The 23,539-nt window shown below is 37.1% G+C and overlaps 1 protein-coding gene across 4 annotated transcripts in view; it reads left to right on the forward strand.

Moving 5' to 3' along the window:
* Window positions 1-6,921: 6,921 nt before the first annotated feature.
* The window catches only part of LOC120516522 (interferon-induced, double-stranded RNA-activated protein kinase-like), a 124,464-nt gene continuing 107,846 nt past the window's right edge, over window positions 6,922-23,539 (forward strand). For 2 of the 4 annotated variants that reach the window (XM_039738251.1, XM_039738254.1), the window contains exons 1-5: window positions 6,922-7,191; window positions 15,900-16,035; window positions 17,026-17,137; window positions 20,657-20,773; window positions 22,745-22,877. In XM_039738251.1, coding sequence (XP_039594185.1) covers window positions 20,667-20,773; window positions 22,745-22,877 — 240 coding nt within the window. In that variant the 5' untranslated portion in view covers window positions 6,922-7,191; window positions 15,900-16,035; window positions 17,026-17,137; window positions 20,657-20,666. The remainder of the gene's footprint in view (window positions 7,192-15,899; window positions 16,036-17,025; window positions 17,138-20,656; window positions 20,774-22,744; window positions 22,878-23,539) is intronic. The other 2 variants (XM_039738253.1, XM_039738252.1) reach the window with 2 other exon arrangements.

Raw genomic sequence — 23,539 nt, forward strand, 5'->3', positions numbered from 1 at the left:
CCTTAGCCTCAGAGCTATTGCCTAGATATTATTATATTTGTTGAAAAGGTGTATTTAAATAAAGTTGTGTCTTTTTGTATCTTTGACTTCATAACGTACTGAAATACTGTATCTATACAGAATAACAAAAGTGGTTTATTTAAGTACTCAGTATATTCTTATTTGTGTTAAGATGAAGTTTGAATATGCAAAAAAGTATACTAAACCCAAAACAAACTCCTCAGGTTTAGACATTGCCTAACAAACAAGCTTACAACAATAGCTTTTTTTTATCTTTTTTTTTTTTTTTTGTTAATATGCTGAAGCAGCATCTTTTCATGATTTCCTTTTCTTTGCATATTGTGATTTATTATAAATTTAAATTTGAGGAACTTTTTAAAGGAATACTCCACTTAAAAATCTTTTTTTTTATGTTACTTACACCATGTAGTGTAAGTGTGTGGCCAAGAAAAAATGTTTAATCTCATATTTTCATGTAGAATGGCAAGGAAAAAGTATGATATAATAGAAGCCAATTATGACCAATGCTGCACAACAGCAAGCAATGTGGAAAACATCCATTGGGGAGGAATCTCACACTACCCATGAGTTATCCAGTTGTATGCAAAACACATGCTTTTGTCATAGAATTTTGTAAAATATATTGTGCAGCCCAGGGTGTGTACAGCCACCCTAACCCCAACACTGACAGGCAGGACACATGTTTAGCACACAACACATGGTTTATTTACAGTTGGCCTTCCACAGCTCACAAGACACAAAGCACAACACAGTCCCTTTTGCCACCAGCCTTTCTGTCTCCACTTTTCCTCAATAGCTTTGTCCACTTCCTCCCGACTCTGGCCATTGAGTGGTGATAACTGTCTCCTTTTATAGGGCACCCAGAAGGACTCCAGGTGTCCAACGAGCTTCTTCCGGTAGCACTTCTGGGTGTGTTGGCAGTGCTGCCAATTAGGGTCCTGTAAAAGTCCAGGCACCCCCTGGCGGTGGCCATGGGCCCCAACAGGGTTGAGCTTCCATCCCATACTCTCTCCCCCAGTCCTTCAATACTCAGGGCGTCCGCCACAATATACTTCGGATATAATCAGCATGTATCATAAACAGGACTGTAAAGCCTGATTGGAATGACTTTGAATTGAAGACCTGTCTCCCCATGTCATTTGTTGTTCAAGAGTCGTGTCTTCTATTCAAAAAGTGACAGATAACTGGAAACATACATAAATGATCCAAGTTAATCTACCATGGTGAAATACATCATTTCCTACTCTACATACCCAATTTTTTGTTTCACTTTTTTCTTTTGTTCATTGATCTTCATTGCAGCTCATGTCAAATTTGAATGTCATGGAGATACATTTCTAAATGGGATGGGATGAACAAAATCTGTGTGTGAACACTCCTGCTAAATGTGACCAGTGATTTTAGCAGTGGTACTAAAGTTTAAAATAGTTTCTGGGAATACAGAAGCAGATGAATTTTTATTCTTCCCACTGATGCTGCAAATAAAAATCCTAAAACAATGCCCACTGTGTATCAATGATATGAAGTATAACAACAAATTCTATACAATAACTTGAAATAATTGATAGTAACTGACTAATTGATTTTTCCCTCGCTTTTAACCAGCGCCCATGATGTAACAGGTATTGCTTCCACATAACACACCTCCACCCAGATGAAAACTTCTAGGTACACGATGATACATGATGCAGATTCACCATTAGTCAAGTAATAATCAGCTAAACGAGTCACGCTGAAAATGAATGGAAGTAGAAGGATAGCGTTTATAATACAATATATATTTTTAAAGCAAACGCTAGATATAGTTTCTATCTGTCTATCTAAATCAGTATATACAAGAATGATAGACCATTTAAATACAGTGGCATACAAAAGTCTGGGCCCCCTTGCTTAAAATGTCTGCTACTGTGGATAATTAAGAGAGCAGAAGATCAGCTCACCACTGAAAGGCATAAAGTTAAAGATGACACATTTTTTTAATATTTTAAGCAAGATTACATTTTTATTTCCATCATTCACAGGTACAAAGTACCAAAAAGATGAAAAGGGCCTGAAGCCAAAGCTTGGGCAGCCAACACAGTCAATACTTAATACGACCCCCCTTTGCCAAGAATCACAGCTTGTAAAGGCTTTTTGTAGTCAACTAGGAGTCTTTCAGGTCTTACTTGGGGCATGTTCACCCATGTGTCTTTGCAAAAGGCTTCTAATTTTGTAAGGTTCTTGGGCTGTCTTGTGTGCACTGCTGTTTTGAAATCTGTCTACAGATTTTCAACGATGTGTAGGTTAGGCTGTGCACCTCATGAGGTATTCCATTGTAGACTTTGAGGTGTATTTCAGATCATTATCTTGTAGGATCCATCATCTTATTTAGCTTAAACATTTTTACAGGTGTTATAATGTTTGCTTCTACTGTAGAATTTGCTGGTATTTATTTCAGTCCATTCTTCCCTCTACCAATTACATGTTCCAGTGCCACTGTCTGCAACACATGCCCGAAGCTGATCAATCCACCACCATGCTTAATATTTGGAAATGTGTTCTTTTCCTGGAACTCGGACCACTTTTGTCTCTAAACATTCCTTTGCACATTGTGGCCAAAAAGTTCTATTTTGACATTGTCAGTTCACAGGACTTTTTTCTAAAATGCATCGGGGTGAATTTTGTGACTAGGATGAAGGAAAGGTTTTACCTTGAAGATCATATTTGTTCAGGTGTCACTGCACAGTAGAACAGAGGACCACCACTCCAGAGTCTGATAATCTTCCTGAAGGTCTTTTGCAGTTTGTCTTCGTAACGATTAAGCAGTTCTTTCAGAAAGCTTTCTTAGTCTTCCAGACCTCAACTTGATCTCCACCATTCCTGTTAACTGCCATTTCTCAATAACATTACAAAATGAGGAAACAGCTACCTGTAGCCTTCTCCTGCTTTGTGAGCTTCAATTATTCTATTTTTCAGAGTGCTAGGCAGCTGCTTAGAGGAGCCCGTGAGTTTTGGGACAAGATCTGAGGAGTCACAGAATTTATACACTTTTGACATTTGCATCACCTGGGGTTTACTAATGTTGACTGTGAACAAGCCGTAGCCCTAATGATCTGATGATGGTCTGAGACCACCTTGTGAAAAGTTATCTGAGACATCAAATATCTTGGAGTACCCAAACATTTAAATGGTGCTGCTTTTCTTTTTTCACTGCACCATTATACAAAAATAATAAAAAGATGAAAAGAAATGTGTCATCTTTAACTTGATGCCTTTTGGTGATCAGTTGATCTTCCTCTCACTTAACTGTTCACAGTAACAGTAACAAGGGTGCTCAAACTTTCACATGCCACTGTATATAAGGCACTATATAAAACAATGATTGATAGATAATTTAAGTCATTATGCAGAAGTGATAGATAGATAGATAGATAGATAGATAGATAGATAGATAGATAGATAGATAGATAGTGTAGAGCAATGAAAGAACTTATTTGGCCCAAAGATGAAAGAAACATTAAGCTCAATAAATATTAAAATAAACAAACAACTCCCCTCAGTTAGATACAAAGTATTACAAAGCAAGATGAAAATTGCAGATTTGGTTGAAGATACATGAGGCATTATAAAGGTGTAATACTGTAGATATAAAGTAGCCCCTGTAGCGCTCCTTGACACACTTCTGAATGATTCATTGGCTGAAAGTTCTGTGTTGTTGTTGTGCCAGAGAGAGGATGTACAGTATTGTTCATAATGGCCCTCAGCTTTGTCTTCATGTTTTCCTTTGCTAAGACCTCCTGCAGGTCCAAAGTGCTTTCTATAACTGAGTCTACCCTTTTAATGAGCTAGTTGATTTGGAGGGCCTCTCTTGAAGTGGTTACCAGCCCAGCACACCACAGCGTAGAAAATCACACTGGCCATCAAAGACTCATAGAACTTGTAAAGGATGTCACTATCTACCTATCTTAAAGGAACACAAGACTCTGCTCTGCCCTTTCTTATATGTTTCCTCTGTATTATGAGACCAGCCCAGCTCTTTAATTGATATGGACCCTCAAGTACAATTTGGAGTGCACCACCTCCACAACCACTCCCTGAATAGTCACCAGACATAGAGGTTCTTTGGTTTGGCAATATTCAGTAACTAATTCCTTGGTTTTGCTGATGTGAAGTTGCAGACCGTTCGTTTTGCTAACCCACCTCCTACCGTCATTAGTGCGGAATCCTCTGAGAATTTCTGCAAGAGATATGACCTGCTGTTGTATTTATAGCCCCAGGAGTCACTCATATCCACATCAGAGCTTCACACTGCTGGACCTAAGGATGTACCGTATATAGTTTATACTTAAGATTTGTATTAAAAAAAAAAGTAAAGTATAATTTATTATGGTGATATAATTGTCAATATATATGCATTTTTATTATTGGTGAAGAATTCCCAGAATTCTAGTTTATGTGCAAGGAGCATTTCAACAACATGGTTTTGAAATTCTTTGCAAATTAACAACTTCATAATGCCTACCTTTTCTTTTATTCGCCCAGATATGGAAACACCTGAGACTGGTGGGTGACGAGCATACTACTGAAATAAATGTATAAGCACATCATTTTCAAGAGATTGGTCCATTCGGCCAAGCATGATGTCAGCTACTTTTCACCCAACGTGTACAAAATAATGTAGGAGATTAAAGATCCTTGAAATACTTCATTCAACTGACCAGCTGCATTGCCTTCTGGTTTGGGAACTGAGGGGGTCTCTGACCACAAGGTCCAAAAAACGGGCAGCATACACAGCAGAAAAGATCACTGGGACCTATCCGATGTCTATGAAAGTCAGCTTTATCAAGCATTGCATTTGCAAAGCCCACAGTACTGTGGAAGACTGCTTCCACCCTTCCCATGGTCTCTTTGTCCCTCTTCCATCTGGTAGAAGGGTCTGTAGCATCTGAATTAGTTATTCCAGGTTCTGCAGCAGCTTCTACCCCTTGGCTTTCCGGACACTGAACACTGTGGTGCCCTGCTGCCCTCAGATCTGCTCCTAGCAGTTTAGTTATAGGCAGTCAGTTGGTTACTACTGTTGTTTTTATTGTTAGTTGTTGTTATTATTTATTATATATATTTACATTTATTAACATCTATTCATTTACCATTTATTTATTTATTTATCTATCAGCTGGGTTTGCTAATCATTTAAGACATATTGAAATCTAGCTAATCGACACAGACCTCAGCATTAATGTTTGCAGTGCACAATGTCCATCCATACATCCATTATCCAACCCGCTATAGCCTAACTACAGGGTCACGGGGGTCTGCCGGCGCCAACACAGGGCGCAAGGCAGGAAACAAACCCCAAAACAGTGTCTCTTTTATATATCCTTTGCTATGGGAATTCATCAAAGCAGGGTTAATTTTTGTGATGTGCCATGTATTGGAATGACATATACAATGCATTTCATTACTAACAATGTTTGTGATGCACCATCTGTTGGAATGACAAATGCAATGCAAACATCACTGTTGCATGTCATTTGGAATAGGATTCGCAAAAGCAATATTAATGTTTGTGATGTGCCGCATTTTAGAATGAAAAATACATAGCATTTTAAGCAAGTATGCTTAAGCCAGCTGTATGGTGAATTTTCGGGAGATAATTCAGCAAACAAGGTCACCTGCAAACCCAGGAAATTATTTGCAAAAAGCTCACTTTTTGGAGGCTCTGGGCTACTGCCCTGGTAATCTCTTGAAATAATCTGGCACCGTATACCTCATTCAAACTTTACAAAATACAATTTAGATGCATACAGTGTGACATAAAGATATCTTATCTTAAAGGTAAGCAGCACAACATGCACCATGGATGGCGACTCTTCTGTCCCCGCTACGTTGTAAAATATGTTTCTTCTGTGAAGAGTGACCAATAAGGGAATGAGTTGTTGTAATGAGCAGAGGTCAATCAGGGAAGGGCCACAAAATATACAATAACCAACCAGGGTGTGATTATGGTAACGTTTTCGAAAAACTAGGTTTTCGCTTGTCCACACCATTAAGCTGATGCTGCATTTACGAAAGTTTCCGACTCTAGAGAGTGTTTTAAAGTATTCGTTTTGAGTGGATGGGGCGTAAGAATAATTTCCCTCTTAACTTTGCACTCTGTGCTTGGTGAGATAAAGGTTCTTTTTTTTATTAAAATGCATAGAACAATTAGTTTATTTACTGTTACTCTTGAAGTTCATGATTTTCTCAAGTCAGACATTCTTTGCTTCTGTAAGGATTGCTGCTGTATTCTTCTAGACTGCCCAAATGAATGTTGGCCAATTCTGTCTTTTGTAAATGTAGGCCTGAGATTTTATTTCCTATTAGTTTGTTTGCACCATTTTTTTTTTGTTGTTTTTATTGTTTAGTGGCTCTTTGAAAACTGTTTCGCAATACATTTTTATTTGAATAATGATTTTTTTTCTTTTAAAGGATCTATGTAGATCATTGAAACTATTGTTTGGAAAGGGTAATAATAAATGTGATGCATGTTTAAACAGTATTAATGATCTAAGAAATTATATTACATTTGGTTTAAAAAAACAGATTCTGACGTATTTGGGATTGCGACTTTAAAACCTGACATAATGTAATGTAAATATACATGTATATGTAAGGTAAAGTAAAACCTTGAGATGTATTGTTACTTGCTAAACAATGCGTTCTTCGAACCTCTGCTTATACTTAACTTAAAACTTTGATTGTTACTATTAAAAAAAACAAACTAATACGCAATTGAATTCGTCTCGCCCTTTACTGTTCAACATATTTGCAGTTCTGATGAGGTAATATCATACTGAGTCACGTAGGGGCGGGATTTGTTTAAAGTCTCTTTTGCGATTGGTCAGTAGCCAGCCCTTTTTTTTAATTGGTGGTGACGTGACTCTAAGGAAATTGAAACTGAGTTCAAGAGAGTTGAGCGGCTGCTGGAGAGAAAATGAAAGTGGAAAAGAAGGAATGAACATGTTTTTTTAATTCTGAATTAGTTTAAACGTAGCGAATACTAAGCTGGCGATTGAGATCCTGTTGGCGGTCGGGATAAGCTGGCTGTGCACAGTACTCGAGGGTGAGCACACGACTTGGTGGGCCGATCAGCTTCGTTTATGGACTTCCAGTGTAGTTCGTCGTTTGCGTGCCAACACCTGACGTGAACAGGTCAGTACTACTGAGTGACCACATTTCGAGAAAGGTCATCGTTTTAGTTATGTATAGAGAGAACGGTCTTATTTGTGTAGCATCTTCCTTGCTAACGTCACGTTAGTGTTCTCATATGAAAATGTGTGTTTTAAAAATGATTCCAGTTTTTGATTTGATGTGATATACTTTGTAAATCTCCGAGGCGAAATTGTCTTTCCGCATGGCCTGTGGAGGGTTGACGTTTGGTTTAAAGTAGTCAGTTTACTTCTCTGTGGCGGCATATTTTGATACCTTATACTTGCTGTTGATCGAGGAGACTCCGCATGTCGTACGTATAACAGTTCCATTTCAGGAGGCAGTCCTGCCTTACTCAGCCCTGTTTTAGCACCTCAGTTTTACATTTTCTTTAGTGGTTTGAACTGCACTGCGGTCGGCTACATCTTTCATTACTTTTAAATCGGGGTGTCCGGACATTTGCAGTGTCTCGGCCTCAATCTAAATATTTTCCTTACCTGCTTTCCCAATACAGATAATTTGTCAGGGGGTAAACTCCTTACATTGTTAGTGCTTTTTGCAAGACATCACGCATTTAAATTCTACATTGTTCATTGAGTTGAAGCCTTTACTGTCTTTTGAATATCTGTTTTCACCAAGTAATTAAATTCAGTTTATTCCTATATTGCTGTCAGCATGGCATTTGTGACTGATTGTCAATTTTGACCAATGAAATCCACAGAATAAGTCATTGACAAGTGATGAGGCTTTGGTACTCCCTGTCACATCTGGAAGGGAGAGCTGACAGATGGACAAAATGAGCAGTGAATCCCGCAGATTCAGATACCTGCACATTAATTAATGCTCCTTCCTAACCAAATATACCACTGTTTTAAATAATACTGGGTGAGTCAAAATTATGTTAACATTTGAATGGCGGAAACAATTTATTCACAAACATACTTCATATGTGCAAGATGATTTACAGGAATGTCTCAACCTGTTTGCCATCATGTTCAATACATGTACCATATGCGGCACATAGACTGTCCACAAAAATGGTATACAAGTGTATACATAGCAGTACCATTAGTGTTAACATGATTTTGGCTCACCCTGTATATAATAATTATTCTGCAAACTGCTTGCTGTCTTGTACATTATGCACAGAGACTTGGTGTGATGACATTCAAAATTAAAATTACAAAAAATAGTTTTATTCTTTCCCCATTTTCTTTTAGTTCTAGTTTTCAGTTTTTAATTTTTAGTTTTAGTTAACCAAATTATTATTTTTTCTGTTAATGACATTTTGTTTTATTTAATGGGAAGAACACTCATGCTTAGTTTTTATTTAAAAATAAGATACCTCTCTAAATATTTTGTACTATAATACTTACATACAGTCTTGCATGTGTTTTGTGATTTTTTTTTTTTTCAATCCCCATTAGCTAAAAAAGCGAAAGTGTTTCCAGACACTACTCTGGTTGCTCTTTTTGCCATTTATGTGTGCGGATGAAGGCTCCCACGCTGCTGAGACGTCCATCTTATTAACACTTATGAGTGGATGGAAACAGGGCTACAACTCGAGCCATGGAAGTGCATCCGTAAACAAAATTAGCATTGAAGTAATTTTTAAAATGTTCGAATAAACACTAAACAATATTTCTATACTTTTGATAAGTTTTTGAATTTCCAGTTATAGTTGTATGACAAAAATACACGCACAATTGATAAGAACAATCCAAACAAAATACAAAATACGAATTTAAACATAAACCTGCACAGTGAAAGGCAGTTTAAGAAATACTGAATGATTAAGCATCGGCTATATGTAATAATATTGCAAAATACTTGGGGGGGATAAGGTTTTTGACAGCCTGAGTAGGGACAGCCATATTAACCATTTATGAGCTTAATGGCGTGTGGAAAGAAACTATTCTTATATCTGTCCGTTCTGGTGCAGTTTATTCTAGAACGCCTGTCCGATAACAACAACATTTATTTATATAGCACATTTTCATACAAAAAAAATGTAGCTCAAAGTGCTTTACAAAATGAAGAATAGAAAAATAAAAGACACAGTAAGAAAACAAAATAAGTCAGCATTAATTAACATAGAATAAGTAAGGTCTGATGGCCAGGGTGGACAGAAAAAACAAAAAAAAAAACTCCAGAGGCTGGAGAAAAAAAAAAAAATCTGTAGGGATTCCAAACCATTAGACCGCTCAGTCCCCTCTGGGTAATCTACCTAACATAAATGAAACAGTCCTCTTTGGATTTAGGGATCTCACGGAAGGACTTGATGATGATGGTCACGTAGACTTCTGGCTTTCAGTCCATCAATGTTGGAGCATCATGATGCTTTGAGTAGGTGCGCCGCCGCCAAAAAGAAACCGGAAACAGAAAAGAGAATAGGGGTTAGTACGGATTTTAGAGCCACTATGAATAATGAAAGAATGAAGATGTAGATGGAAGAAGGTCAAAGAGATTGTCGCCTAGATGTGATGGGTTAGTGCTGATTTTCTCTGTACGTTTCACAACTCTAGTATAGGACAGGTCTTGTAAGGTGGGACAACTAATGTCAATGATCTTTTCATCAGTCCTGATATTCGTTGTACCCTGTTCTTCTCATATTTAGTTGCTAATCCAAACTACACGGTGATGGATGAGCTTATAGCAGCAGACTCAATAATTGGTTTGTAGAACTGATTCTGCTGTTCATGTGGTGGACTGAACTACCTCAGCTGTCACAGGAAGTATATCCACTGATTTGCCTTTTTATAATGGAATTGAGTACCTTGAAATATTCTTCTATATTTGCCTTGACTGGTTTTTCAAGAACCTTGAAAGTTTGTTACTTTTAAAATGCTCCAGCACACAGATGAGGATCTCAGATGCAGATATATTTTATTTGGAAAGCATATGAAACACTTCAACTGCATACATGTCAATCCCAGTCAAGGAATTATGTGACTTAGAGAAGTGAGCTGGTGACTTAAGACGAAATTTAGGTGTGTCAAAGACAGGAGGTAAACCTTTATGTCATCAGTTGCTTTTGTTTTATTTTAAATTAGAAAAATATCTTGAGTTATTTCACTTTAATATTCTATGATACTTTGTGTTGAGTGAGGAAAAAAATCGGTTAAAAACTTTATGGTTCCATGCTGTTAACACAATAAAGCATGAAAAAATCCTAGGAATTGAGGTATTTTTACAGTTACTGTATGTCTGGATTTTGCATTTATCTGTAACTTGATGGCAGGATTGGCACTTCAGCCACTGTAAAAAAACTCACACTGTGTGGTGCTGAGGTGTCACCTGTTGCATGGCTGCACTGAGATCTTGGTGGTGGGTGCGTCAATGCGCTGTAATCAGAACATGCTCCCAACGTCTCTCTCTCTCCTCTCTCTATAACTGCAAATTAGCGCTTTCTGAATGGCGGTGTGCATGTTTAGGGATGGATTTTGCTATATGCCAGTGATGCCAGGGCAGTCCCTTGTCCTCCATCACCCAGAATTTGGTTGGAGAGTATGGGTGTGCGATGTTGACAAAAAAATGATATCTTGATATTTTCTGGGACTTCAACGATAACAATAATTAGTTCTTTAAAAAGATGTTTGTAAAAGTCTTACTGATCTAGCTTGGTCTTAATTAGATTAATGGAAACATCAGTTAAGGAAAACAGTCAGGTCTTATTTATTTACTTAAAACTGAAGTAAAATAACAAAACATTAATCACCAGTCAAATTATTACTGAGATCAGATAGTACAAGTATGAGTAAACCATTGCAAAGTGGCGTACAGGATTTACACAAAAAAACTACACTGACCACCAAAACTATTATAATGAGAGCATTTTACACAGACACTTACCTTTAATGTAAACAAGATATGAATCCAAAGGGAATAAAATACTAATCATAATTGAACTACAGGGCATGAACATTACAGTTTGGATAAACGTAAACTGCTTTGCTGTAACGTGAATTATGCAGCACACAAGCAAGAGCAAAAATCAAACATACAACACTATACAGTAATCCCTCCTCGATCGCGGGGATTGCGTTCCAGACCCGCGATAGGTGAAAATCCGCGAAGTAGAAACCATATGTTTGTATGGTTATTTTTATATATTTTAAGCCCTTATCGTCTCTCCCACCCTGTTAACATTATTAGAGCCCTCTAGACATGAAATAACACCCTTTAGTCAAACATTTAAACTGTGCTCCATGACAAGACAGAGATGACAGTTCTTTCTCACAATTAAAAGAAAGCAAACATATCTTATCTTCAAAGGAGCGCCATCAGGAGCAGAGAATGTCGGAGAGAGCGCTTGCTAAGAAAAGCAAACAATCAAAAAATCAATACGTACTTTTAAGTATACAGAAGCACCGCGATAAAGCGGCATTTTGTAGAGGAGCGTCCGTGTCCTCTGTGCAAACAGCCCGTCTGCTCACATCCCCTCCGTCAGGCAGAGAGAGTGAGAGAGATAGAGAGAAGCAAACAAGCACGGCGCGGGAAGCATATCTTATAGCATTGAGGAGTTTTAGTTAATATGTAATACATGCTCTGATTGGGTAGCTTCTAAGCCAACCGCCAATAGCATCCCTTGTATGAAATCAACTGGGCAATCAAACTGAGGAAGCATGTAACCTAAATTAAAAGACCCATTGTCCGCAGAACCAGCGAAAAATCTGTGATATATATTTAGATGTGCTTACATTTAAAATCCGCGATAGAGTGAAGCCGCGAAAGTCGAAGCGCGATATAGCGAGGGATTACTGTAGTGTAAAAATCCAAAGTTCTGTCATATACTGCAGAGAAAAAAAAACAATAGCACTTGTAAACAAGTTCTGTCATATATTGCCCAAAGATGCAAAAAAACCCAAACCTATAACATTTGTAAACAAATTACTAACTTCAAGTTCTGTCCAATATTGAACAAAGATATATAAAAAAAGCAAAACAATACAATTGTAAAATTCTACTGTGGAAACGTCAGGTTGTGTGACAGAAAGCCCGGTTTGTACACAGTATCTGGCTTCAGAGCAGCATGGTTACATGTTGCAACATTTCCTCCAGTACTGAAAGCCCTCTCAGAAGGGCTGCTTGAGGCAGAGGTGCACAGATACTTTTCTGTAAGTTTCCAAAAATTGGGGAAATGTACTTATTGCGTTTTCTACCACTCAAGTGGGAAGTACAAGTTAATTTTTTTATAATAATGAGAAGGTAAGAGACTTTGTCTAGGGAACAGAATACAATAATTTAAAACACACAGTATTTATGCTATAGAAGTGCACTACAGAATAATATACAAGCATGGCCGAAATTATCGGCACCCATGGAATTTTCCCAGAAAATGCACCGTTTCTCCCAGAAAATTGTTACAATTACAAATGTTTTGGTATACACGTTTATTTCCTTTATGTGCATTGGAACAACACAAAAAACAGAGAAAAAAAGCCAAATCTGATATCAACACTGAACTCCAAAAATGGGCCGGACAAAATTATTGTCACCTTTTCCAAAATGTGGGTAAATCATTTTATTTCAAGCATATGATGCTCATTTGAACTCACCTGTGGCAAGAAACAGGTGCTGGCAATATAGCAATTACACCTGAAGCCAGTTAAAATAGAGAAGAGTTGACTCAACCTTTCTGTTGTGTGTCTGAGTGTGCCACACTAAGCATGGAGAACACAAAGAAGAGCAGAGAATTGTCTGAGGACTTGAGAGCAAAAATTGTGGAAAAATATCAACACTCTCAAGGCTACAAGTCCATCTCCAGAGATCTTCATGTTCCTTTGTCCACTGTGCGCAACACATGGCACTGTAGCTAATCTCCCTGGACGTGGACGGAAGAGAAAAATTGATAAAAGCCTGCAACGAAGGATCGTCCGAATGGTGGATAAACAGCCCCAATCAACTTCAAAACATATTCAAGCTGTTCTGCAGACCCAGGGTGCAACAGTGTCCGCTCAAACTATCTGTCGACATCTGAACGAACTGAAACGCTATGGCAGAAGAGCCCGGAGGACCCTACTGCTGACACAGAAACATAAAAAAGCCAGACTGGAGTTTGCCAAAATGTACTTGAGGAAGCCAAAATCCTTCTGGGGGAACGTCTTGTGGACAGATGAGACCAAGGTAGAGCTTTTTGGTAAAGCTCATCATTCTGCTGTCTACAGAAAACGGAATTAGGCCTACGAAGAAAATAACTTTAATAACTTTAATAACTTTTGCGTACAACATACAGGTATTGTTTTCATAGTATATAACTTGTGGTCTCAAGATATTACTTTTGCCTGTAAAATCTTGTTCACACAAGATTAAAAAAAAGAATCCTACAGCTGTGATGTATAGCAGTGTTTCTTATCATTTCTGGTGTAGTGATCCACTACAAATACCCACCAGAGGTTTCTTCTTTGGCAAACCATCAGTGCATGGTACCCCTTGGTTTGGGGGTGGTGGTGTTTGGATCCTCCTTGGGGAATTGTATGCGGAGGTGGGGGAGGGGGCGGTGTTGGTGTAATCGAGCATGATGTTCAGCGTGAGGGGTACGAGAGTCTTTGCTAAAGAACAGATCCACTTTATGACTCACTACTATTACAAACAGTAACAACTTGTGACCCACTTTTGTTTGAGAAACACTGACTGCTAGTTTAACTATAAAAATACCAAAGTTATCACTTTAATATAGAACTTAAGTCTTCTCTGCATCTGGTTTTGCAGGAGCTTAGTGTAAAACTTTTTTAAAGAGATAGTGGGGTTTGGGGAATCAGAATGGGCTGATCAAGTAATGTGATGTTGGTGATTGGTACCAAACCTTAACAAAAAAAAACAACAACAACTTAGGCATTCCTAATGAAAACAATGAAGGCTGCTGTTTTTATTCTTGCTTGCAACATTTCAGTAGCAGAGACCACGTGAAATGGCAGATGAGAGCTTTTGCTGCATGGATGTCTCACTCCTAGGGTGATCTGAATTACTGTTAGTGCAGTCATTTGACCCCTGACAATGCATTAGTCCTTTAAGGGTGCAAGTTAAGTAGGCAAAGTGTGTTGTGCAATGCAGTAAGTCACTGCAGCTGTTATCTCCTTCCACTTACTGCTTGTCCACTCATATGGTATACAGCAGAACAGCAAACACTTTATGGAACTTTGCTTAGCGGAGACACGTATTGTCGGGGCAGCAGGTGGGCACTTTGCAGGTGCTGCACATGCCTGGATGGCATCTTCATATGCAGCAATGTGTTTTATCATTAGATGTTGTACTGCTTGAATTATCATCCCAGTTGAAACCAAACAATTTGCAAATAGCAGATCTAACCCTACCTCTTCTAAAAGCTTTTTCTTCTGATGTTCACTCTATTTAATTAATGCTCATCCCCTCCAAGCAACATGGGCAGAGTCAATGTAGACCTGCTTGGAAAGCGCACCAGAGATTATGTGGATTTTATACAACATTATGAAGAAGTTGCAGAATATCAAAATGCTGAACATCAGGATATTGTTTTTTGCATACTATTTTTTGCTAAATGTCTAATTGAACATTAAGTGTTGCCCAGCCCAATCTGTAATTCATTTCCACAACCCACTTAGTTCAATTCAAGTGGGCGGGAAGCACATTCATCTAATTTAAAGTCATCTGTTTAAAACTGATGTATTTGCAAAGCTATGGAAATATACATCAATAAATGCCTGGGATTTAAACCTACCACTACACAGCTGTCTGGCAGTGCGACGTAGTGGTTAAGGCTTTAGACTTCAAACCCTGAGGTCGTGGGTTCAAATCCTGCTACTGACACTGTCACTTGTGCTTCAACTGGGAAACCAAAAGAAATGTAACCAATTGCATAATAAATAAGTCGCCTTGGATGAAGGCGTCAGCCAAATAAGTAGATATCTGCTTTTATGGCAGTAACCCAAAAAGTTAATAGGTTTACTTTTAAACTGCATGTGTATACATTATAAAAAAAAAAAAAATAAACAAGCATCATACGCCGCAGCAGTCTTCTCATGCTATTACTTGATTCATAAAGTGCTTTAGGATCGTATTTGAAATAAAAGACCATCTGAAATATTTAATGACCAAATAAGCTACGACTATAAGTGCAAATGACTGTGTTCTTGCCATGTTTGTGTTTAACATGGTACTCGTTATTAAAGGCGAAATATGAATATTGTTTGTTCAGTTGTGTTATATTGTAAATGAACAATCCAATATATTTATATAACAGTAGTGTACTTATAAGGCCATATATTGTCCAGTGTACTCTTCTAGGTCCTACATGGAATATGGTTTAACTGACCCACACCCATTTTACCTCATCAGGGCTATCACTAAACTGACCAAGTCTTTTTTTTTTTTTTTCTTATCATGAATCTGCAGCTGGTTTCTTAGCTTCTGCTCCTCTAAAGTGGCCTCCTGTAATTAATGTGCTTTCCAATCCTGATATACCTGTCCACTTAGAGCAGGATGTACTTGTGAGAGTAGCCCAAATGTCTTCCTGCAGTACAGTTCGTGTCAGGCTGGCTGATCTGTAGTGTTTATTTTGAACTATGTAATGGCATGTTGTTTTTTTTCCCTTGTTCTACTGTAAAACCTGCAACAAAACGTACTCCAGTCCAGACTGAAGCTCAATGTAACAGTAACAAAATGGAGGTTTTGGAGTGTATCTGTGATTTTTTTTTTTCCTTTTCACATACTAATGATCTTTTGTTTTTCACTAGGTTGATTGGAAGTCTGATTCTGAAGTAACCTCTTATTTGATCAGCACTAAACAGGAAATATTGTTTTTATTAATGACGATCAAAGCACACTAGAACCCTGATGAACCAAGGTGTTCACATTACCTGAGGCAAACCTGTAAGTGTAATGCACTACTTCTCTTACAAGTCACAAAGCTTTGCGTGGAGTACTGTACCCAACATCTAAATGTTATACTTCGCCTAACCTTGCTTTTGTTACCTTTTATAATTTAATTTTACCTTCAATGTCAAACCATCCATATTAAAATGTAACTAAAAAAATGCACATTTTTGTTATTAGCTGTATAACAAATGATGCACCATAAAAATAAACATGAATGTGTATTTTTCTTTGTTTTTATATAACATTAAATTCACTAAGATATGAAAAGGGACTTAAAAGTGATACTGTGCGATTATAAATTGGCAAAATCTCTTATATACGTAATTGTTTTGATTTGTCATGGCTGCAACCATCCGTTTTATAGGAGTTTTCATTTATAATTGGGGTTCTAATGCATTATTATTTATTTTGAAATTTATCAAAGCACAGGAAAAAGTCTCAACCTCTTAAGACCTTTACACATGTTGTAAATGAGACTTAAGCCAAATAAACTTAAAAGTATTAAATGACATTTGCGATGTTTTGTCATTTCCTGCAAGCATAAAGTTACGAAAAATGAAGAGGGGACAGCAAATGCACTGACTCGTGTGCTGGAGACTTTAACTGAAGCCTTGTATAAACACATGAATGTTTTTACATCAGATATTTAAAATGAAAGGAAAGAAGTAATAGTACATTGGTGGAGCAGGTGCAGTATTAAATGTGATGGAAATGTTGCTATTGTTGAATTTAAAATGTACTCCTGTACAGGGCTGCTCTTCAGATAACACTTTGTCAGTGTTTTCAAATGTGCAAAAATGTACATCTCAAGCAGTTTTATGTCATAGCTTACTACATAACTCTTTAATATTGTTAACCATGAAAGAAAATATACAAATGAGATGAGCTTTGAACATTGCGATCTACTACAAAATAAAACATGTCTTTTTTTGGAGTTATTACTAATTCTTTGCTTTGAACTTAATTGCTGCCTTTTTTGTCTAGTTCAGGGTTGAAGGGAGCAGGAGCCATACTGGCAGAAACAGATACAAGGCTGGGAGCATCTGGGGGAGCATACCAGTCTATTAAAGGAGCTTTGAGAAAACCACTGCAAAAGGTAATTTAAAATTTAAGGCAGGTGTCATTATTATCTTTTACTAAAAACTCAATAAAGTGAAATTATACAACTCTACATAAGTCCTCTTAGTTCTGAAAAGATTCTTTTGGGTTTAGAAATAACAGACAAAAACGAATTTGCAATAAGAAAACTAGGGTTCATGGCCTTGGTGCTCCTTGTCTGGAGTTTCCATGTTCTCCCTGTGTCCACATAGGTTTCTTCTGGTTGTCTGGTTTTCCTCCCACTTTTCAAAGACATGCAGGTTAGGTGGGTTGGTGTTGCTAAATTGGCTCTGGTGTGAGTGTGTTTTGTGTTCACCCTGTGATGAGCTGTGGCCCTGTCAGGCTGTTGTTCCTGCCTTGCCCCAGATGACTGCTGCAACCCTGCCCTGGATGTCTGAGTTAGAATATTGGATGGATGGATGGTGTGGACATTACAGGGTGCTCCAGTCCCCCTCACACCCAACAAAAATAGGCACTGACACAAGGTAAAACCTCAAAGAGTCTTTATTCGTGGGAAACAAGGTTATTATAGTTTTGCCTTTTTATATTAGTTTTTATTTCTATATTTTTTCTGACCTTACTTGGAAATTTAGTTTAGTTTTAGTTTTCCTTCATCATGTATTTTTAGTTTTAGTTTAGTTTTTATTTCACAAAGACATTTCTATTTTATTTTTATATATATATATAGTTTCAGTTTTAGTTTTAGTAATTATGGCATGGAGCACCTAGTTTTGTGTCACAATCAGACAGAACTGTACACTTAACAGATTTGGATATGAGTTTAATGTTAGTGGAAGCTTACTATACTGCCTGGTTTACTATCTGGTTTTGTTTTGTCTGATAAAACAAGCATAATCAAAACTAGACACTGAATATGAACAATTTTACACAATTTTATAATTTTTAAAATATTTTTCTTGAAAATCACAGGGCTTAGGAAGAACAGGGCTCTTAGACTTGAATCAGTGTGCAGAACCCACTTAGCTGTATTGAGGGAAACAAAGAACAACAAGCATGCAGTGTCAAGGTTAGGGGTGGTGAGTCTTGAATAGCCCACCATAAGAACAGTAAACCCATAATGAGCAGGGCAAGAGCAGGTAATAAGAGTATGGACAGGCACAAAACAACAGAGACAGCGTCTGAGATTAAGAACAACATATACATTATCTAAACCTGTTTATCCAGACTAGGATTGCAGGAAACCTGGAGCCTACCGCAGCAGGTTTGGATGCAAGGCAGGAAAAATCCCTGGTATGCAATATGTATGATATGGCTGATGTTAAAAACAAAAAGAATATGATATTTCAACTATCTATTTTGAGAGAGAGAGAAAAACATTGAAAAAAGGGAGACAAATATTTTAAAATATAATTCTGCTAATGAATTACTTTCACAATATCAGGTATTTTGAGTTGTGAATATGAACTAAAAATGATAAATTAATAAATATGGAATAAATACAAAAACCCATTAGTAGTTTTTCATCACTTGTCAGGCTCTACCTTTGTTTGCATCGCTTCATTGTTAAACAATGTTTTTAAAGCAAAAGTGATTGGTCAGTAACAATATGCTGATCTTGTATGATGACCTAGTCAGTATCTCGATTAGTGGCATTTTATTTTCAAAAGCTGGGAGTGGACTCCCCTCAACTTTCTTGTATACTCAGATATGGGGATGGATATTTGAGAGTAAACCACAAGACAATGATTATATTTTATATTATGTACATTAAGGAACCATCAACAACAAATCAAATTAATAATATATTGAACAATTATTATAAAAGTAAAGTTGAATAAATCGGACTCTGCAGCATAAATAAAAAAAAAACATTGAGTATGTGTTCAGGTAAAGTACCACTTCCGGGTGATGGATTTGGCCCAAAAGTTAATACAGATCTGCAATTATGGTGTAACAACCACATGCCAAACTTCATCCATCTATCTAGTTGCATTTTGAGTTATGTGTATATATACAGACACACGCACACACAATTCCAAGAAACGGTATTGTTGGACACTGGTTAGTCTATAATGTTAAGATTCATCAAAATATCGAGGTCGAATTTTTCATGATTACTATACCTTCTCTATACTTCATATATGAGAAAGTAAAAACGATTTCTCCTGTGCGAAGTGGCAGGTGAATTGCTGTCAACAAAAAGCAGACACCTGAGAAATAAACTGAAGCGTTACTCACTCGTGATTTTTCTATCCAAATGGTAAACATTTTGTTGACCAGCACATTCTGATTTCAGCCATTTGAATTACATCTTGATATACAACAAGCACAAAGAAATGCGGCACACAAATCGCTTTCTATTTCTCACCCTTTACGAACCCGCACTCAGCTCGCTCTGTCACCGCAAATGCTGTGTGAACAGCCGCCGTTCACTGGATGAATATGTGCGGGCGGCTCGTGGTGGATGACTCAGTTTTAGAGTTAAAACTTACAAGGTTTAAAGACTAACGGTAAGAATATTCATTCAAAAACGAAAACTAAAAATATTTTAGTAAATTATTATTTTATTTCAGTTAATCTTTCCAGCTACTTTAATAGTTTCGTTTAGTTTTAGTTTTTCATTTCAGTTTTGTTAATTATTTTATTTCAGTTTACGAAAATGTTTTTTTAATAATAGTTTCAGTTTTGATTTTAGTTTTCGTTAACTATAATAACCTTGGTGGGAAACTTATTAAAATAAGTGTTTCTCACTACCACAGCCACAAGTATATGCAATAAGCACTGTATAGCACAATAAAAACAACTCTTTGCCTTCTCTCTCTGTCTTTCAGTAGTCGCTGCCTCCTCCACTATTCCGTGCAAGATTTGTCCACCTTCCACCTGACTCTGATTTGTCCTTGTGAGGCAGGCAGCTCTTTTTATTTCCTACCTGGGAGTACTTCCAGTCTTCCGCACACGTGGTCCAAAAGTACTTCTGGGTGAGACTGAAACCCAATGAAGTAGGACTTTCCAGTTCCTGCAACACCCCCTGGTGGCACCCATGAAACCCAACGGTTAAGCAACTACATGTCCCATGCTGCCCTGTGGAAAACTGAGGCACTGCTCAAACTTGGGGGCTGCCATCTAGCACTCCAATGGAGATAATGCCCTGTGCACACTCCCTACCCTGGTTTTTCCATTCCAAGAGCGACCCCGGCTGGGTACGGACATGGCAGTCTCCCACAGTGGTTTCTAATATACCAACTCCTATTATATTTGTGTAACTGAAGTCTTTATACTTAATGTATCTTCATTAAAGAGGATTTAAATTTTACCTGAAACTAGCAGGGGTACCCAGTGCTGCAAAGGGTTCAGATACGAACAAAATTTCGGAATGAAAAATAGCCTGTGGTGTTCCCCTGAAGAAACAGATTTTGTGCAAAATCTAGGAGAGATAAGTTTAATGTTGTGAATTTGCATGACAGACTTGAACACAAACACACAGCTTTAATAATTAGACGAGTGTTTTGACTAAAGTTACTTGGTTGTAAATCTTACATTTGATTTTTTTTTAAAGATATTTCAACATGGATGGAACAAACTATATTAGTGCTCTTAATGAACACCGACAGAGACATAATTTATCATTAGTATTTAAAGAGGTTTCCATAGATGGCCCAGACCACAACCGCACGTAAGTGTCAAATCATTTTAAACTATTACTTGAAAGTGATTTTTTTTTTTCTCTCCTTCCAACAAAACATGTTCACAACTTCAATAGCAGTATCAAGTATTTTAGTACCTCTTTTTTTTTTTTTTTTTTTTTGCTGCATAAAAATATTTCAGTGTTTCTAATAACAATTAAAAATATTTCAAGATTATGGAGCAAGTATGTGTCTCTGAAGTAGGAAATGTACTGCAATGCAATGGCAAGTCATTATCAATGTAATTTTTCCTGGCTTTCAAGCAGCTGACATATCTCAAATGTGGGCACATTAAATGAAAGGACTCGTTTCCACAAATTTTATGTCCACTGTCGGTATTTCTTGACACAGCCAAGTTACATCATCTTATTTGTCTCCTTCAGTAGTAGTTTCTTTACAGCTTTTCTACCATGACGACCTAAATGCAGTGGCCTCTGTATAGTTGGTTATACTATTTATCTGCTCTTTAGCTTTACAGATGTGATAATTGAACTTGTACAAAATGCAATGCTCTTTGGAACTATGTTACATCCATAGTTACAAAATACTTCTATTTTCATCTAAACATGTATTCAAACCCATGGTCGCATCAATGATGAATTCAGCTTTGCGGCATTAATTATATAAAGTCCATTTTATGCAGTAAATTTTACAGTTTGTTTACTTTGAACTGAGTTGTTTCAAAATGTCTGCTGTAGTTTGTGTGAATATGTTAAAGACAAAAACCTAACTTGAAATAGGACACGTGTTATGTTATTTGAATATTGTGTTGGAAACACATTTATATGCCACTTTTTGAGATATAGGTTGTAACATTACCCACTTGCACCATTTTCAGTCACAAACGTGAATTGTAAAAGGGATTTATTGATGCTCATTGGATAGAGTAATAGCACAGGTTTACTGAGGTCTTTATGAATTGTTTTCTTTCTTTCTTGAAGACTACTGTTGATCAGCGAAATTCACCAAAGTGTTTTTTGCAATGAATATGCTGTGTTTGCTGGTGACCTTGTTCTCTGAATATTTTCCTGAAAATTTGCCTTGTGGGTGGCTTAAATCATTTTTTTTTTCCAGTTCCACGTGATGCTTTGTGAGGCCAGTGTGACATCACAGGCTGTAGCAACCGTGCACATAACTTTCACACATGCATCCTGTAAGGTCGCTGCCACACCCTCTTTGTGCCTGCACAGTGTCACATCCTGATATAGCCAGATTTGCACCTGCATGCATTTAGAAAAGAAAAAAAACAAAACAAAAAAACTTTAGCTGTAGTTTCATTTTAGGAGTACATTAACTGACCATAATGAGAATATGATAAGAGTGTTGGGGGTAACATATTTAAAGTAACACTTGGTGCATAGTCTGGTTACTTTAAGTTAAGTTACAAGTAACAGACTACTTATTTTACTGAAGTAAAAGTACCTGTGTTACTTAAAAAAGACACATTTTCATTACTGTGTTACTTTGTTTTTTTTGATTGTTAGAGACCATTTGTTGTATTGTATTTGTGGTTTGGTTCCATCTGTTTTTTTTTCTGTTTGAGACCAAATGGGACAGTGGTTAACACAGCTGACTCACAGCACAAATCACATTTTTGGCTACAACAATTGGTCCAGCATTTTTAGCAGATGCTTCGCTACCCTCCAGGAAAACTTTAAAGACCTTCACAATATTATAATCCACTCAAACCTAGCTCAGTTTCTCCTTGACCATTGACTTAAATGCATTTTGTGGACTGTTTGTCAAAGTTTTCAAACATCTCTGTGATTTTTGCTGAACTCACTGCAAAGTAAACTCCACAGGATCCACTCCTCACTATTAAATTCAGTAAATTTAATTTAGATTGTTCAATCGTATTTAACAAAAGTATAAGTACCGATTTTTGAAAAAGATCACAGACTTTTTGTTATGAGTTTGTGCATAGTTTGTGTAAATTTTTTTGTTTTGTTGTTTGGATTTAGGTTTACGTATCAAATAATCCTTGATGAAATAAGTTATCCTAAAGCTGATGGTAAAAATAAGAAAGAGGCTAAGCAAAATGCTGCCAAGGCGGCCTATGAAATATTAAAGAAACAAGAGTCATCCAGTGATCTGGTAAGATACATAGAGAAATGTTTTTATGTAATGTATAATTTTAGTATATACATTATTTTGTATGTGTAAGTTCATCTTTCACCTACTATGTATATACACACATGCATGCACGCACATATACATACAGTGAGGGCCATAAAATATATACACCCTTCAACAAAGGAAAAGCTTATATTAAAAGTGATAATACATTTATACAGACATCAAGGGATGAGTTTAAATCACTGTTGACTTCTACATTTACAACAGGTACTCATAATTTCAAAATGGTTACCATGAGCGTTCAAACACTTCTGATTACAGCGAATTACTGCTTGAACATCGTTGACCAGTGAGACTGATGCACATTCTGTTTCAATTTCTTCTTGAAGCCTGTGGCCAGTGCAGCTGGTTTTCTACAATACACAACATCCTTTAGGTCCCCCATAGATAAAAGTCCAGTGGTGTTAAATCAGGAGAGCGTGGAGGAAATTCAGCTGAACCTCTTCGTCCTATCCATTGTCCGTTGTCCTGGCAAATTCTTATCAAGGTAAGTTCTCACATCTTAGTTTTAGTATGGTGGTGCACCATCTTGTTTTCTGATTTAATACCGCTGGACTTTTAAGTATGGAGGACCCTAAAGGATGTTGTCTATCATAGAAAACCAGTTACACTGGGCATGC

The sequence above is a fragment of the Polypterus senegalus genome, chromosome 16, assembly GCF_016835505.1.
Source record: "Polypterus senegalus isolate Bchr_013 chromosome 16, ASM1683550v1, whole genome shotgun sequence".
NCBI classification, from domain to species: domain Eukaryota; kingdom Metazoa; phylum Chordata; class Cladistia; order Polypteriformes; family Polypteridae; genus Polypterus; species Polypterus senegalus.